The sequence below is a fragment of the Montipora capricornis genome, unplaced genomic scaffold, assembly GCF_036669925.1.
Source record: "Montipora capricornis isolate CH-2021 unplaced genomic scaffold, ASM3666992v2 scaffold_456, whole genome shotgun sequence".
Lineage (NCBI taxonomy): Eukaryota > Metazoa > Cnidaria > Anthozoa > Scleractinia > Acroporidae > Montipora > Montipora capricornis.
In genome coordinates this window covers 163,949-178,948 of record NW_027180191.1, presented here as the reverse complement: position 1 = coordinate 178,948, position 15,000 = coordinate 163,949, and the positions used below count along the sequence as shown (strand labels likewise).

The 15,000-nt window shown below is 40.1% G+C and overlaps 1 protein-coding gene across 1 annotated transcript in view; it reads left to right on the top strand.

The window, feature by feature from the left end:
• The window catches only part of LOC138036065 (uncharacterized), a 15,836-nt gene extending 10,014 nt beyond the window's left edge, over window positions 1–5,822 (top strand). The window contains exon 2 of the mRNA XM_068882432.1: window positions 2,618–5,822. Within this exon, the coding sequence (XP_068738533.1) occupies window positions 2,618–4,767 (2,150 nt within the window). The 3' untranslated portion in view covers window positions 4,768–5,822. The remainder of the gene's footprint in view (window positions 1–2,617) is intronic.
• Window positions 5,823–15,000: the final 9,178 nt, after the last annotated feature.

Sequence of the window (15,000 nt, the reverse complement as noted above, 5' to 3'; positions counted from 1 at the left end):
TGTAGTGCAAAGATGAACAAAACAATCGTTATCAACAGAAGCTGGCCACGAGAACGTTTGCTTCTGTTAAAGGTGTACATTCCTGCGTCGTTAAGGCGAGCGGACCAAACCATTTCTTGCGTATGAAAGCTAAACGAAACAAGAAATCGAAAGGTGAGAAGAAAATTGTTTTTACTCGAATGAAATATAATTTCTTGAGAAAAGGAAAATACAGTAGGCGCTCAGAAAGCGAAGGCGTCATTTTCTGCTAAGCTTGCTTCTTATCAAAACCTAAGTCACTCCCTGCGTCGTTAAGGCGAACAAGCCAAACCATTTCTTGGGCATGAAAGCTAAAAAAAACAATCAATCGAAAGGAAGGATGAAGCGTTGCTTGTACTCAAAGTGAAATGATTTTGTGTTAATTAACGAAACGGGAAAAAAAGGTGCTAAGAAAGTGAAGGCCACATTTTTTTGCCAAAGTTGCGTCTTACCAAAACCTGATCGGACCCTGTGTTGTTAAGGCGAAGAAACAAAACCATTTCTTGCGTGTCACAGCTAAAATGGCGAGACATGCAATCGAAAGGTAAGAACAAAAATTCATTTCAAGTACTCAGGTTGAGAGATTGTGTTGAAAAAATTAAAGGGTTTTGGAATTACCTAATTAGCCCCTCCCGGGGGTTTTAGGGAACACGGGAACAGGTATTTTCAGGGAACAAGGGAAACACTGATTAGATTGCTGGGATCAAGGGAACACTAGTCTACTTTCAATTATAATTTCTTTTAAACTTTCTGAGCCCCTACAAAAAAATATAACGTCAATATAACATAGATTTGTGATGGGTCCCTTTTGACATGAGGGTCAGGAGATCCTTATGTATTACGAGCCACGCAAGGCATCTTGAGACATGAGAGCAGTGGGGTAATTCTGAAATATGTACATCTTTCAGTCCATTCAAAACATTGAAATTTCTATGAACAACTTGAAAATAGCTGATTAAATCACTTATTTTTTCTACGAGCAACAAGACATAATTTTCGTGAGAATCATTCAAACCATGTGCATATCTAGCATGGGAGTTATATATTAAATCTATCTACAGTATATACGAACAGTACTAAATCCAATTTTTAGAAGGAATGAACTATAACATTGTACTTGCAAAAGTCTGTAAAGCATTACACAAGGATGTACAATAACCAAAATCTTCTAATATAGAACAGCTATGTATTCTGCTTGTATAGCTTGTTTTAATTGAAGATGATATTTGATTTCTGTTTTATATGTAAGTCTTAAGAGCACACAGAGACACTGTTCACCAGAATTTGTTCACCAAAGATTGCAACAAAATTAGCCTGACTATAGAGAGCTCGAATTGTGTTAGAAGGATTCAATTTGATAATAGGTCCAGGATTGTTTTCGACATATCCCTACTGAGTTATCCATCCCAATATTTTACAATATGTAAAAGATTTTACACACTACGAGACTACTTGCTCGAGAATGAACGATTAAGTTTCCTCTTTGATACTGCTGCCATAGCACTATTGGTCAGCTCATGTACTTTACAACACCTGAGGAGGTTCGAACGCGATTTTTTCTACTATGAAGATAAAACAAGCAAACAAATATGGGAAACAACGAGCAGCGTAAACGTTTTTGGGATCAAGGGAACCTGACCTTAAAACATTTTAGGAAACAAGTACTTTTATTAATGGGGAACAAGGGATAAAATCAAAAAAAGATTAATGGACCATGGGAGCATGTACCTCCCCCTGGAGGGAGCTACCTAATGAGCAAAATACTAGTTATTGTATTGGCAAAGGGCGTCGTAAATTCGATGAGAATAGAAACTCTGCCCCACCTGTTTCATTTGCCCACCTTTTGAATCGCTTAGGAGAGTTCCTGAGGAAACTCTTTTCCGCGATTCTTCGGCGAGACGAATGGACTAATGAAATGTACTTGTCATATCATTTACAGGTTTTCTAGGGAAAAAAATAATTTTAGAACTAGTTACCAGTGCTCATAATAAGCTTTGTATCCCATTCACACAAGTTAAACATGTTGAGTTGCGCGCATCGGTGGCTTAGTTGGTTGAGCATCGAGCTGTCATGCTGGAGGTCGCGGGTTCGAACCCCGCCACGGTCAACATTAAGGATCTTAAAATAACTGAGGATAAAGTGCTGCCTTTGTAATTTCATCTGCAAGTGGTTAGACTTTCAAGTCTTCTCGGATAAGGAATATAAACAGTAGGCCCTGTCTCACATATATCTTGTATGTTCATAACTTCCGTGTGGGGCGTTAAAGAACCCACACGCTATTCGAGAGGAGTAGGGGTTGAAGTCCTGTTCTCTCCAGCAGAAGTGGCCGGCTTGGCAGTGATGTCTCTGAAAAGTCTTGTTGTGTATGAGGTCAAAAAGATACTTTGCCGAGTGCTGGAATTTGTAAATGAAGATGAGTTAAACAAGGCTAAGAAACTGAAAGCACAAGAATGAATTTTACGTAGGATTCAAGAAAGCAGACGTTAAACTTAATCTCCAAAACCCTTAGTGTCTAACTGCTGTGACGAAAAAAAAAAAAAAAACGACTACCGTCTATAACTAAACAGCTTTTTAAAACATGTGGTTATTGCGTCTACAGGATTTCTTCACTTGACTGTTTATGGACTGGCTGGTGAGGAGGAGACCACATTCCTTGGCCATCTGGATGTCTCCAAGTCTCAGTCCGATTGGAGTTCTCTTACCTTGTGTCCTCCCCTTTCTAGAAACGAAATCCAATATAAAAAGCTGGTATTTTCAGGATCTCCGAGCCTTGAGTTCACAGTACAGATAGAAAGTCTTTCAGGAGCAATCAATTTAAATCATCCAGAAGAATTCGAGATAAACCAAATGAATCGTAGATCTGTCTTCCAGTTCACCCCACCTGCAAGAATCTCAGATACACAGCTCGATATCACGGTCACTTCAGTCTCGGATGTACCAGCATATTTGAAAGTGTCGCAAGTCTGCAAGGACGTTGAGGGAAGCATAGAACTTATAGACTACAAACGAGAGTCAATTCGGCTTTCCTTTGCAAAGAAGGGACGGATCACGCTGTCCAAGGTCTCTGATCCTCCACTGACCGATTCCAAATCTAAGTGGTTCATTGGGATTGCGCTGAAGAACGACACAGGTACAACGAAGTATGAACGAAGAAAGACTGTAGTATTAACTTTAAAAAGATCATTTGATTACTCTTATGCATATCCCATTAGTGTTTTAGTTCTATCGACTATTTTGTCGGGTGTGGTAGTGTCAGTCTTCGCGTTTGTATCCTTCAAAGAACGTTTTTATGCAAAAAGTGTTAATTTTTGCGATCACTTGTCTGATTGTGGCGAGGTTGTGAATAAGCGCTGGTTCAGGAGTAGCCCTAAAACCTTTTCGTACATCACAGGTATTGTGGGGTTTGTCTTAATGGTCGGCGCTTCTCAGTTTGTCTTTGCAAACTGGGATGTTATGATTCATGAAGGCGATAGAGACAACTGTTACCACAATGACTTCTGTTACAGAGTAAGCCCTTGGCATGACATTCCTTACAACTTAATGATGAGTAACTTGGTCTACATTTTTCATGGAATCATTTTGGCTGCTTGCGTGTGCTTTATGGAAGCAAACGTGCTTCGCAAGAGCAGACAGCCTAACAATCATGACTTAAAAGGGAAGATTTCGTTTTCCATTGGGTACGCTTTTGCTTGGGCGTTCTTTTTTGAAGGGTGTTTTTCGTCTATTTACCATATTTGCCCAAGTAAGATGACTTTCCAGTTTGATACTGCGTTTATGTTTGTCATTTCCGGATTTACCGTTATTTTACTGTACAATGGGTTCAAAAAGAATGCAGAAAATGTAGGGAATGCAGAAAATACAGAGAATGCAGGGAATGCAGAAAATGCAGAGAATGCAGGGAATGCAGAGAATGCAAAGAATGTAGAGAATGCAGAAAATGCAGGGAATGCAGAAAATACAGAGAATGTAGACAATGCAGAAAATGCAGAGAATCCAAAGAATGAGAAGAGTCCAGTGGGAGCTGCAAACTTTTTCCTCTTTGTCTTAGTTCCATTTTTAATTTTTAATTACTTTGGCGCTCTTCATCATTCTGAGTTGCATCACTCTGCTAAAGGCATGAACAGTTCTGTGAAAATAGCATTTTTCGTATCTTTAGGGATTTGGTGGCTACTGGGGGTTACTGGCTGGGTTGTCTACAAGGTGTGGATACCTGCACTTTCAAATACAGGCAATTCGGGGCCCTTTAAAGTGGTGCTCTCCATTTTCCTTGGCGTCGTTGTGCTCTTACCAGTTGTTTTTTGTGTTGTCTACGTACAAAACCTTCCTCAAGCATTTTTGCTGTCTTGCATTGTTGTAAGCCTCCTTGTCGTTTTTGGCAAGGGGTTCTACGTATGTTACAAGAGCGACGTAGATTGCCATGAAGATTGTCGTTTATTCAGTTTGCGATTTGTTTATGTCAGCGGGACTTTGGCTTTATGGGTAAGCGCCCTTTATTTTTTCATTTTCAAACCAACCACTAACAAGGTGAAATCCCCTGAGATATCACGAGATCTAAATCAAGAATGCAAATACATGGATTTTTTTGACTACCACGACATGTGGCACATTCTGTCCTCCCATGCTCTCTTGATGGGGGCTTATTTGCTGATGTTCATGGGCTACCAACCTCTGAACCCTCCCACCGCTGCCGGGGAAACTGTTCCAGTTAATACGCATCCCCCACGGCGTAACCAGGTGAAGCCCAAATGAAAGGGGCGGGAATGCTGATCGTCTCCCTGAGGGGTGTAAAGCTCGGATTTTGATCTCACGTAGAGTGTTCTGTGCAATATTTAGTCGTGAAGGTCCCGTTTAGGGTTGCACGCAAAGACATATAGTATTTTTTACTTGTCTGTGTTGTAAAATGGTATCTTTAGGAGTACAAAAAGCCTGGGCCACGCAGAGATGGGTCTAGTTCGATCTAGTAAACACTTTAGTTACTCAGGGAAGCACTTCATGGCCATTAGCAGGAAATGCTAATTGGTAAACGGCTGCGGCCTTCAGGCACAGACGAAACACAGATTAGCAAATTAAAATAGAATCATGATTAATTATTCTAGAAACATGATTACCTAATAATCATTTAAGGGGAATTATTTTCTCATTTTATGATTTTACCGTTTTTTAGATATTATACTCTTATCATAATTATTTTAACTTGCGATTAGCTTTAGTAATCAATATTAGAGGGTCTTTTTTTATGTTGCCTTTCAGCGCTGAACTTTGGAAAAGCCGCTACTATTTTCTTCAACGTTTCTCTTTATGTTACCATATTTAACTTAGCCATAAGTACATGTCAATCAGTTTAAATGGTATAGTTATGTGTGCTCGTAGAAAGGCCGAGGGCATTTATTTCGGTAAAGAACTTTTTTGCTAAAGCATCTAGATAAACATAATTAATGTTATTTTCCGCTGTATCTGTCATGTAACTGCGCATGCACGAGCCGTTCATTTTTACTCATCAGTTTTACACATCTAGTAACTTCTAACTGGACCGTTACGTACAGGCGACACTTTTCTGGCTTGTTAACAAACTCTTGCGTTACCAAACTCCAGTGTTTAATTAGAATTCTCCAGGTGTCGGTTTCGCAATCCTCACTGATGAGAGATTTTCATAGCTCTGGTTGTTATTGGATCCTTTATTCACCGGCAAAAACAAAAAAAAAGGGTAAATAAACACGTAGTACACAATTCGTATATAAGCAACTCTCAATGTCTCAATTTTGGATTACATGAATGCTAAGTAATAAACTGTTGTTGGAATCAAATTCCAATAGTCGCTGCCATTGTTACAGTCCAGTTCGTGGTTAGATCCTGAGTACCTTCAGAGTGACACGGTCCTGTCCCCGCAACCCAGGGCCGGGAGGCTGCTCTCCAAGGTCCAACGTCTTACTCCTTTATATACCATTTTTGAAAGAAAACGTACCCCTTTCGCATACCTTCCATTGAAAAATGGTAGCCTTTTCACAAACCTAAGCTCATCTGTTCAAAAGATTTCAATGAAAGGCCCTTAGAAATCTCTCTACCATAAATAACTGCTTTTCGGGCCCTTTCATATACTTCAACTCAGGAAAGCTCTATCCTTTTATGTACCTAAAGCCTGAAACAGATCACCCTTTCGGACGGAGCCTCCCTGTAGAGGCCATTATGGGGAGTAGTACCTCCGGGGCCCGCAAAGAGTGCCCTGTTTGAGTCGAATTTTCCCCTGGAGTTGTTGTCTAAATACTAAGAACAACAGTGACGGCGAGGAATTAAATCAAAAGGAATTAATGTCGACTAACATGATCAACGAATTAAATTAGTTGAAATTTAATTTATTCGACGATTGTGAGTTTGCTGAACTATTTCTTGTAGCTATATGAGGGTTTCTGAAGGTAATGGTGCCCCTGATATTGCCTCCGTACAGGAATTTCAGTCGGTCTGGCTACGGCCCAGCGTTTGTTACATCAAAGCCTTCACCCTTTGACTCCCAAGCCGGCCTGAACCTGAACCGTATCTTACACTGTCTAACGCCAGACGATTTTGCTCGTCAATGGGAAACCCCCTGTATCTCATTCACAATAGGGACCTCAAGATAGAGGTCGGCATCTTCTGTCGCCGAAGTCATGACAAAGGGGTCTGGGGAGAGTGCGGCGTCATTCGCGCGGGAAATTTCGATTAAGATTTGGGTCTGGGTCCTTTTGTGACTGACAACTTTTTGGACCCAGAAAGCTATTACTTGGTCTTCGTTTACATGGAAATTGGAAAGTTTTGATGTTCAGGCAATATAAATGGCTAATTTCAGCGATATTTTAATGATATATCATTTATCAGAGGCTATCAGAAGAGGTCCTTTTATTGTATGATGTGTTTTCTCAAAAGTATTTTTTGTCGATATTCTTATATGTATTTCTATATGTAATCCAATGTGTTCCTCGACCAATTTTAGTGTCCAAACTAATATTGACAACTTCTTTTTTCATGATATTTTTTCGGTAAATTATCACGGCTGTAAATACCTCGAAAATGTTTTATGTCAAGCTTTTTTACCCAGTCCATAAGATCAAAGTTGCTTAGCGCTTTGTTGATGAATTTTAGACCCATAAACCTTTTTTGGGGGGCCATAATTGGCCCATGATCTATATATTGGAGGAGGTTGCGTATATGGATTATGCATATGATTACCACTTATAAATAGTATTTTTGGTACATATATTGGAATAGATCTTTTGCTCTTTGATTTATCAACTTGAGAGGGTTGTCCAATACACCCAAACTGAGTCTAGGACGAGATTCGAGATTTTCTCATAGAACAACAGTGCGCGCGCGTAAACCGGTGTTATTTTGGCGGGAAAAACGTGGTACCGTCGTCATTTTAGTACGAGGTTTTGCAAAAATGTCGTGTCAAAACAATTCAACAACACGGTAGCAGTTTTGGCATTTTTCGATCAGCAAAAAGGCTCATCTACCAGTAATAAGAATAACTGAGCAATCTACACTGCTAACAAAGAGTTAGATTAATCGTCCGGGTTATAAATCTTCTAAGTATTTTCGCTAAAAATGGGCAGTCAAATCTCGTACTCGTTCTCTTCCTCGTCTTAGAATCTAAAGGTCTCTAATATTTCCAGAAAACGGAATCCAGCATTCTCAATCTTCAGCTGCAATTGAGCTTTCACTCAGAACATGGACTTGAGTTTCTTAATCGGCGAACGTCATTAAAAGTTTTACACTGAAACCTCAACGCAGCTCCCATCGCTTTTAGTTGCCCCACCACATGTTTTAAGTCCGGATTTTCACAGAACTCTGTAAGAATTGAGGCTGTTTGAGGCCTCGGGCGCGCAGAAGTCCCCTCCAGCGACATTCGACACCATGGCTGTCATTTTATTGTTGTTGGAAAACGTAGTTTCGTTATAGAGGGAGGTGAAATGTATTGCTCCAAGGGATCAAGTGATTTGCTTTTAGCCAAGGAAATTCTGTTCTTGGATTTCACATGACGTCACGGCCGCCGTGTTGGTGTCCCCAAACAATGAAATGGCGGCCATGTTGGTGTCCCGATCCAATCCTCCGGGAATGGAAAGCTATTATTATGCTAACGTCTTCTTTTGTTTTCGTTGAAAAACATGGCTGTTGATCACGTGAGTGAAACCCAAGAATTGTCCATTTTGCGGCACCAAAGTCAACCGATACCTTTCAGGTATTCCGAGTAATTACCCAATAACTCATAGACAATTTATGTTAACACGTATGGCTACAATACCAATTAACAAAGATAGAGATAACGTGGATTTTGCAACAAATTAACTTTTTTGTCGGTTTATCCCAATGTTACTGAGGTGAAAAAATTTTTTATTTAGGATCCTTTCATTCGCTTTTGTGTTCGTCATGTTTACCCTTCGCGAGATGTTCCCAAGTTTGTTGGCATCTGAAAGATGTTTATATTTTCAATTACAACCTCTCCCTAGGGGTTACCAATAAAGTCCCCGCGTCCTAATTCTATTGTGCATTTTTCTGCTCTTCCGGTTTTCAAAGCCATTTTAATACTCATAAAAGTTAAAAAGTTTTACAAACTCGGAGCTAAAAGTTAAAACTTATGAAATGTTTCGTCCGTTTCTCAACCGGACTTCATCAGTTAATGATATGAATGTTAAAAAGATGAATTTTAAAAAAGGTTTTTAACGCCTCTTGGGGGTTAGAATTGTGTCATAGATGGCTGCTAATTCGTAACCATTGTCTCTGTTTAACTCCGGTTTCGTAAGTTTAATTTGAATAGCTTCTTTTATCCTGCGTTTGAAGGTGTTAACTTCGGTTGATAGTACTTTTGTCTTATTTGGGTCCACCGAGTGGCCCTCCAGGCGACAATGCTCGTGAATAGCTGATGAACTTCTTGATTGGTGTTCTTTCACTCTGATTTCCAGAGAGCGGGCCGTTTCGCCAACGTACTCCTTGTTACACTTCTCACAATGTATCTGGTACACAGTACCGCATTTCTTGAGATTGACAGTTGTGTCCTTGACACGTACCAATTGTGATCTTAGAGAATTGACGGGTTTATGAATAAGTGTAACCTCGTGTGACTTGAAAGCTCTTTGCAGGCGTTCCGAGATTCCTTTGATGTATGGCGTTGATGCATAGATTTTCTTCTTGTTTTGAGGCTCTTCGGTATCTTCTGTTGTAGATTTTGGATGTGGTATTGTTAGCATCCATTCTGGATAGTTATTCATTTTTAGGGCTTGCTTGACGTGCTGTGTTTCTCTAGTTCTGTCATCGTTTTCCGTAAACAAGGTCTGAGCTCTCAACATCAGGGTGTTAACCACAGCTCTTTTGTGTTGTAGATGATGGTTTGATTGGAAGTTTAGGTACTGGTCCGTGTGCGTAGGTTTGCGGTACACGGAGATCTTGGTAGAACCATCTTGGTTAATACTCACACAGGTATCAAGGAAAGGAATCCTGCCATCCTTTTCTTGTTCCGAAGTGAACTGGATATGTTGGTCAATGGAGTTTAGATGTTCTGAGAAGGAATCGACGGCGTTTTCGTGAATCTTGGCCATCGTGTCATCCACATATCGATACCACATAGTTGGAGGGGTGGGGGCGGTGTCCAGAGCTCTGCTCTCGAACTGTCCCATGTAGAGATTGGCCACTACAGGGGAAATTGGAGACCCCATGGCGGCTCCTTTCTTTTGTTTGTAGAATTCACCCTGGAATGTGAAGTATGTGCTCGAGAGGCACATCTCTAGTAGAACAGATAATTGGGCGATATCTAACGGGCATCTATCCGGTAAGCTCTGGTGACTTTCCAGTTTGGCTCTGACAACTGGAATGGCTTCATTGATCGGAATGCTCGTAAACAGTGAGGAAACATCGTATGAAACGAGTTTCTGTCCAGGGGGTACTTCAAGTTCTGCAATCTTGTTGACAAAGTCTTCACTGTTGACGATGTGATGACTGTTGAGGCCAACAAGAGGTTTCATAATCTTAGCAAGGAGCTTGGCAGTATCATACATCACGCTACCAATGCTCGAAACTATTGGCCGTAGCGGTACGTCTTTCTTGTGAATCTTGGGTAACCCGTACAACTTTGGGACATTCTCTGCTGTGGGGTACAGTTGATTGAAAAGATAATTAGGGATTCTCTCTTCTTTGCGCCACTCCTTAAACAGAGACAAACAGAGACAATGGTTACGAATTAGCAGCCATCTATGACACAATTCTAACCCCCAAGAGGCGTTAAAAACCTTTTTTAAAATTCATCTTTTTAACATTCATATCATTGACTGATGAAGTCCGGTTGAGAAACGGACGAAATATTTCATGAGTTTTAACTTTTAGCTCCGAGTTTGTAAAACTTTTTAACTTTTATTATGCTTCCGGAGCAGGAAACAAATGTTTTTGATTGTATTTTAATACTCGGTATCCCGAGTAAAAAACGTGTATCGAGAGTATGATATCAGTATGTGATGACGTCACGAAAACGAAATTTGTGAAAATCTGTACTTTGTTGAAATTACCTCAAAGGTTATTGCTAAGAAATGGCCTTACCAAAATCAGCGTGTTGGTGCATATATAAACTTATACAACAAATCAAGTGTTGCGAGATTGTCATTTGCGCTGCTGACTTAGTGAGTATGACGTAATTCAAGACGGCGCTGAAAAAAATGAAAACTTGCTAAAGCTTACCCTATGCACAGGAAATTAGCTATATAGAGGATATTACATGGCTGAGCGGGGATACGAATTTTATCTTCGAGTGCTGCAAGTATCTCTCACTAGTGAGAGATACTTTCAGCACGAGAAGATAAAATTCGTATCCCCAAGCGGCCATGTAATGTTCTGTTTATTATATAGATATTGATGAAATGTCTAGATTTAAAACAACTTGTTTTATTCATTTTCAAAAATTGGTCACCAGCCGCTAAAACGCGCATGTTGTGTAACATGAAACAAGATATGAAAGTTATGAAAAACAAATCATGATACTGTCAAATTTTGCAATAAAAATGTTATGTAGTAGAGAAGAATTATATTAAAGCACAAAAGTATCTTAAAATGAAGAGAAAGCTCGCGTTTTATTGGCTTTTCGTGTTGCTTGCCATGACAACACGTATATCCTCACATGTGAAAGATAAAAATGATATGTTCACTGCGCGCGGTGAAGATATGTTTTTTTAGTAAAAGGAGAAATCCCTGGTATTTCATCAATATCTACATAATAAAATGTTTTACAACCATTATAGTTACAGTTATGTAGGAATAGTTCTTGGCGATCACCTAACGGATCATGGAGATAAAGTTTCCAAAAACTTTTACAACCTGCATTAAAAATCTTTACTAGATGTATATTTTTATAACTACTCATTTTGTTCAGCCTGTTTTCTAGTGCGCTATAATTTCGTCTCCTTGCTCGGGCTACTTCATGCTCGCTCTCCCGTTGCTGCTGATATTTCGCCTGTTTCCTCGTGCTCTCCGTCGCTTACTCGTCGCCTCCTTCTCACTTCCTTTCTCTTGCTCATTGTACGACATATTAAAACAAAACCTTAACTTGTTTTACGGTTGTCTTCAAAATTTATGCTTCTTTTACTAAAACGCAGGGTCAAATGCAGTACGCTCGCTAGTCATGCATCTTCCCGCAAAAAAAAAAAAACAAAAAACAAATAAACAAAAAGAAAACAAAAAAAAAGGAAAACCGCGGGTTCCAACAGAGCAATATTTCACGTATTACATGAAAAACGAAAGGTAAATTTTTATAGACACCTGAAAAATTCAGATGGCTCCAACGATATTCGAACCCATGAGAAAGAATAATCTCATTGATGCTCATTCAATCTTCTACCAACTGAGCTACCGAGCCACACAGTTGGGAGCAGGTCAAAATATGTTGGGCTTATTTGTTTCCGTGAAAGGGAACATCAACTCAGTTGGTAGAGTATTGCAACAGCATCTCAGAGGTCATGGGTTCGAATCCCGTGTCTAAAAGAGACAATTGCTTAAATTGTCTAGCCGATAATATTATGTGCAAGGATGACTTCTATATTTCGTCTATAACCCGCAAATACATATGGGTTATTGGCCAAGCATGAGGTCAAGATGGCTAGATATTGGCCAAGTTCTTTTTCTTTTGCGGTCCTCAGTCAGCCCAAGTCATTATCGATATCACTCTCTTCCTTAAAACCCTCTGTTGATGGCCTATGGTTGGAGGCTCACTCTGTGACGTCTACACCAAGTAACGTGATTCACATGACATCGATGCATTGGCCAACCCTCCAATTAATGGGAAGGGAAGAGATCCGACTCCTATTTTCCTTGTGGACAAGGGTCATTGGGGCTTAATTAGTTCTTTATTCATTAACTAACCGAGCCCCAAACTTACCAATCATTTATGAGTGTCACAGAATTTATTACACGACTTTCAATGACATTAAAAGAATAAACAAACTGTACAAAACTGTTAAAATAAATGAAGCGTCAATTATTGAAACCGGAGACATCGAACGGGTTCAAGTTTGTCCACCACGGGGGGTACCTCCTCCCCTACCACGGGACGAGTGACTGCCACGCCCACGGTGATTTGATTTTAGAACCTATTTTGCCTGTTGGCTTCAGATAACTAGCAGAACCTTTAAGGCCCCTTGACTACCATGTCCTAAAAGTTCATTTTCCCAAGTACTTCTATAGATTTCTTCGTTAGCTGGTTATGGGAATTTGGTGTTATACCAATATTACATCCTTAAATTATGGTGATAGTAACTTGATTCTCAGTACTTTTCTACCTAATAGTATACTGAAATTGAGAAGTGAATTTACATATTGTCCTAAGACGGCGAGAAGCGTCCTGGTGTTTGAAGTTCCAGCGAATCTCTCTATTAGCAGGGAAAAGCGAAATTGGGACTGTTGTCGAAAGAATTTCTAAAGATAAACCCCTTGTGGCATCACTAGTGCAACGACCTATTTACTCCTGAAGGACAACTTCCAACGAAAAGAACGTTTACAGAGCTGAAATTGGTTCAGGAAGGCGTTTAAACGAGTACTGTTGAGCCGCAAGAAAATCACAACAGGAAAAGAATATATAAACAAAGATAATCGAACGCGACAATGAAAAGAAAAGAAACTATATCCAGCCGCCGATAAGCGCGCCGAGATGGCTTTTACCAATCTCGTATTCAAAAGCACGAATGGAACAATTGGTTTATTAAATTTCATTAAACTCTGAAAACTTTTCACTTTTACAAACCGAACGGAAGTGGTTTCAGTTTTCAAAACCACCAGCATAACCAGTTTCCATATAAGGTAATACGGTAATTCTATTGGTTGATACCCGAGATTGGATAAGCCAATCACAACTGTAAAAACGCAAACACCGCGATTGAAAATTTAATAACGTAAGAGTGAAACTTCCTGCGAAGATTACATCCTTACTTTGCCATTGAAAGTTGGGGAGACTAGCGCCAAGTAGAAAAAACAACCCTTAGGTTATAGAAACGAAGCCGACACTAGCAGTTTCTTTTCGAAGGATTTCCTTCACTGTAATAAAGTTCTTGAGAAATCTACTTCCTTCGTGTAACAATCGCCAAATTTGAGGTGTGTGTGCGTGTTGGGGAAGGGAAGGCGAAAGGGGGGGGGGGGGGAAAGGTGACAATTCTTGGACATCATTACTGCATTGAAACTCTGGCTAATCTACCTTGAATCTACCTTTTATGCTACCTCGCTTTCTTCTCGAAGGACTAAGTAAAAGGGTGATTTGATTCTTTCCTCCAACTCTCTGTTTTACAATCTTTAACAACGACGCACTTTCTGTCTTCCTGTAATTCTTTACTGCTTCCTCGCAGCTCCTACAGCCTCTTTTGCCGGTGTGACTCCGCAGTGTCCTACCTGTGGGAACCACGAACGAGGTTGATGCTTCGTCTGAGCCCCCCATCAAGTCTACTTGAGTATCGTCCACGCGGAGCCCTGCATGATAAAAGTGCACAAGATCTGAAGAGATTATATTTTTCAGTGGTGACCTTGGGAGACTCCGAGTGCTCCTTTGCAGGAATCGAGCCGACGACCTTCCGATTACTAGTTCGGATGCTCAGCCACTGAGCTATAGGAGACTCGTCAGGGGTGACTCGGGGATACTCGGAAAAGATCTGAGCGCTCCTTTGCATGAGTCGAGCCGACGACCTTCCGATTACTAGTTCGGATGCTCTACCACTGAGCTATAGGAGACTCGTCGATACTCAGAAAAAATCCGAGTGCTCCTTTGCAGGAGTCGAGCCGACGAACTTCCGATTACTAGTTCGGATGCTCTATAACTGATTTGATTGGAGACTCGTGGGTGCTAGGCCATTAAACTGGATTCATTTAACAACTGTCCCACAATGCTATTTTTGGAAAACGTGTTTGCTCGAATCGGATTTGGAATAAATGGAATCGATCCAAAGGATACGACCAGGGTTACGTAATTGTTTAAGTGTACTGATATCTTTATTTATGAAAGACGACGTTAAATTTTGTGTCCAAGAACCAGTAAAGGGCAGATTTTAAAATTTGTGCGTGACGTCTCTAAAGGTCTTAAATTTGATTTGTTTTTTTTTTTTGTTTTTTTAAAGAGAACGGCAAAGAAGTAGACAAAATATGAACCTTTCGCAAGTTGTTGCGAAACCACTGTCCTGTTGCTCTTTTCGTTTGTGTCCCTTATTTTTTTCCTATTTTTCAAGTACAGATATTACATCTGGACCTGTAAAACGCGAGAAACAACTCCTAAGGAAAGGACTTAAGGGTTTCCAAACGTCCCATCTCCTTTAACGGATTTCGTGAACTTCCCTTAACCTCCAAAAATCTCATATTTTAGGGTATAAAAGAGAAAATGTAAGCTCTCTTGTTTAATTAAAAGAGATATCATGTTTCTTGGTCCAATGAACTTATCTCAAAATTGGAACAATTTATCCGAGCAATCCCTTTCAGTTCAGTTCAGTTCAGTTCAGTTTACTT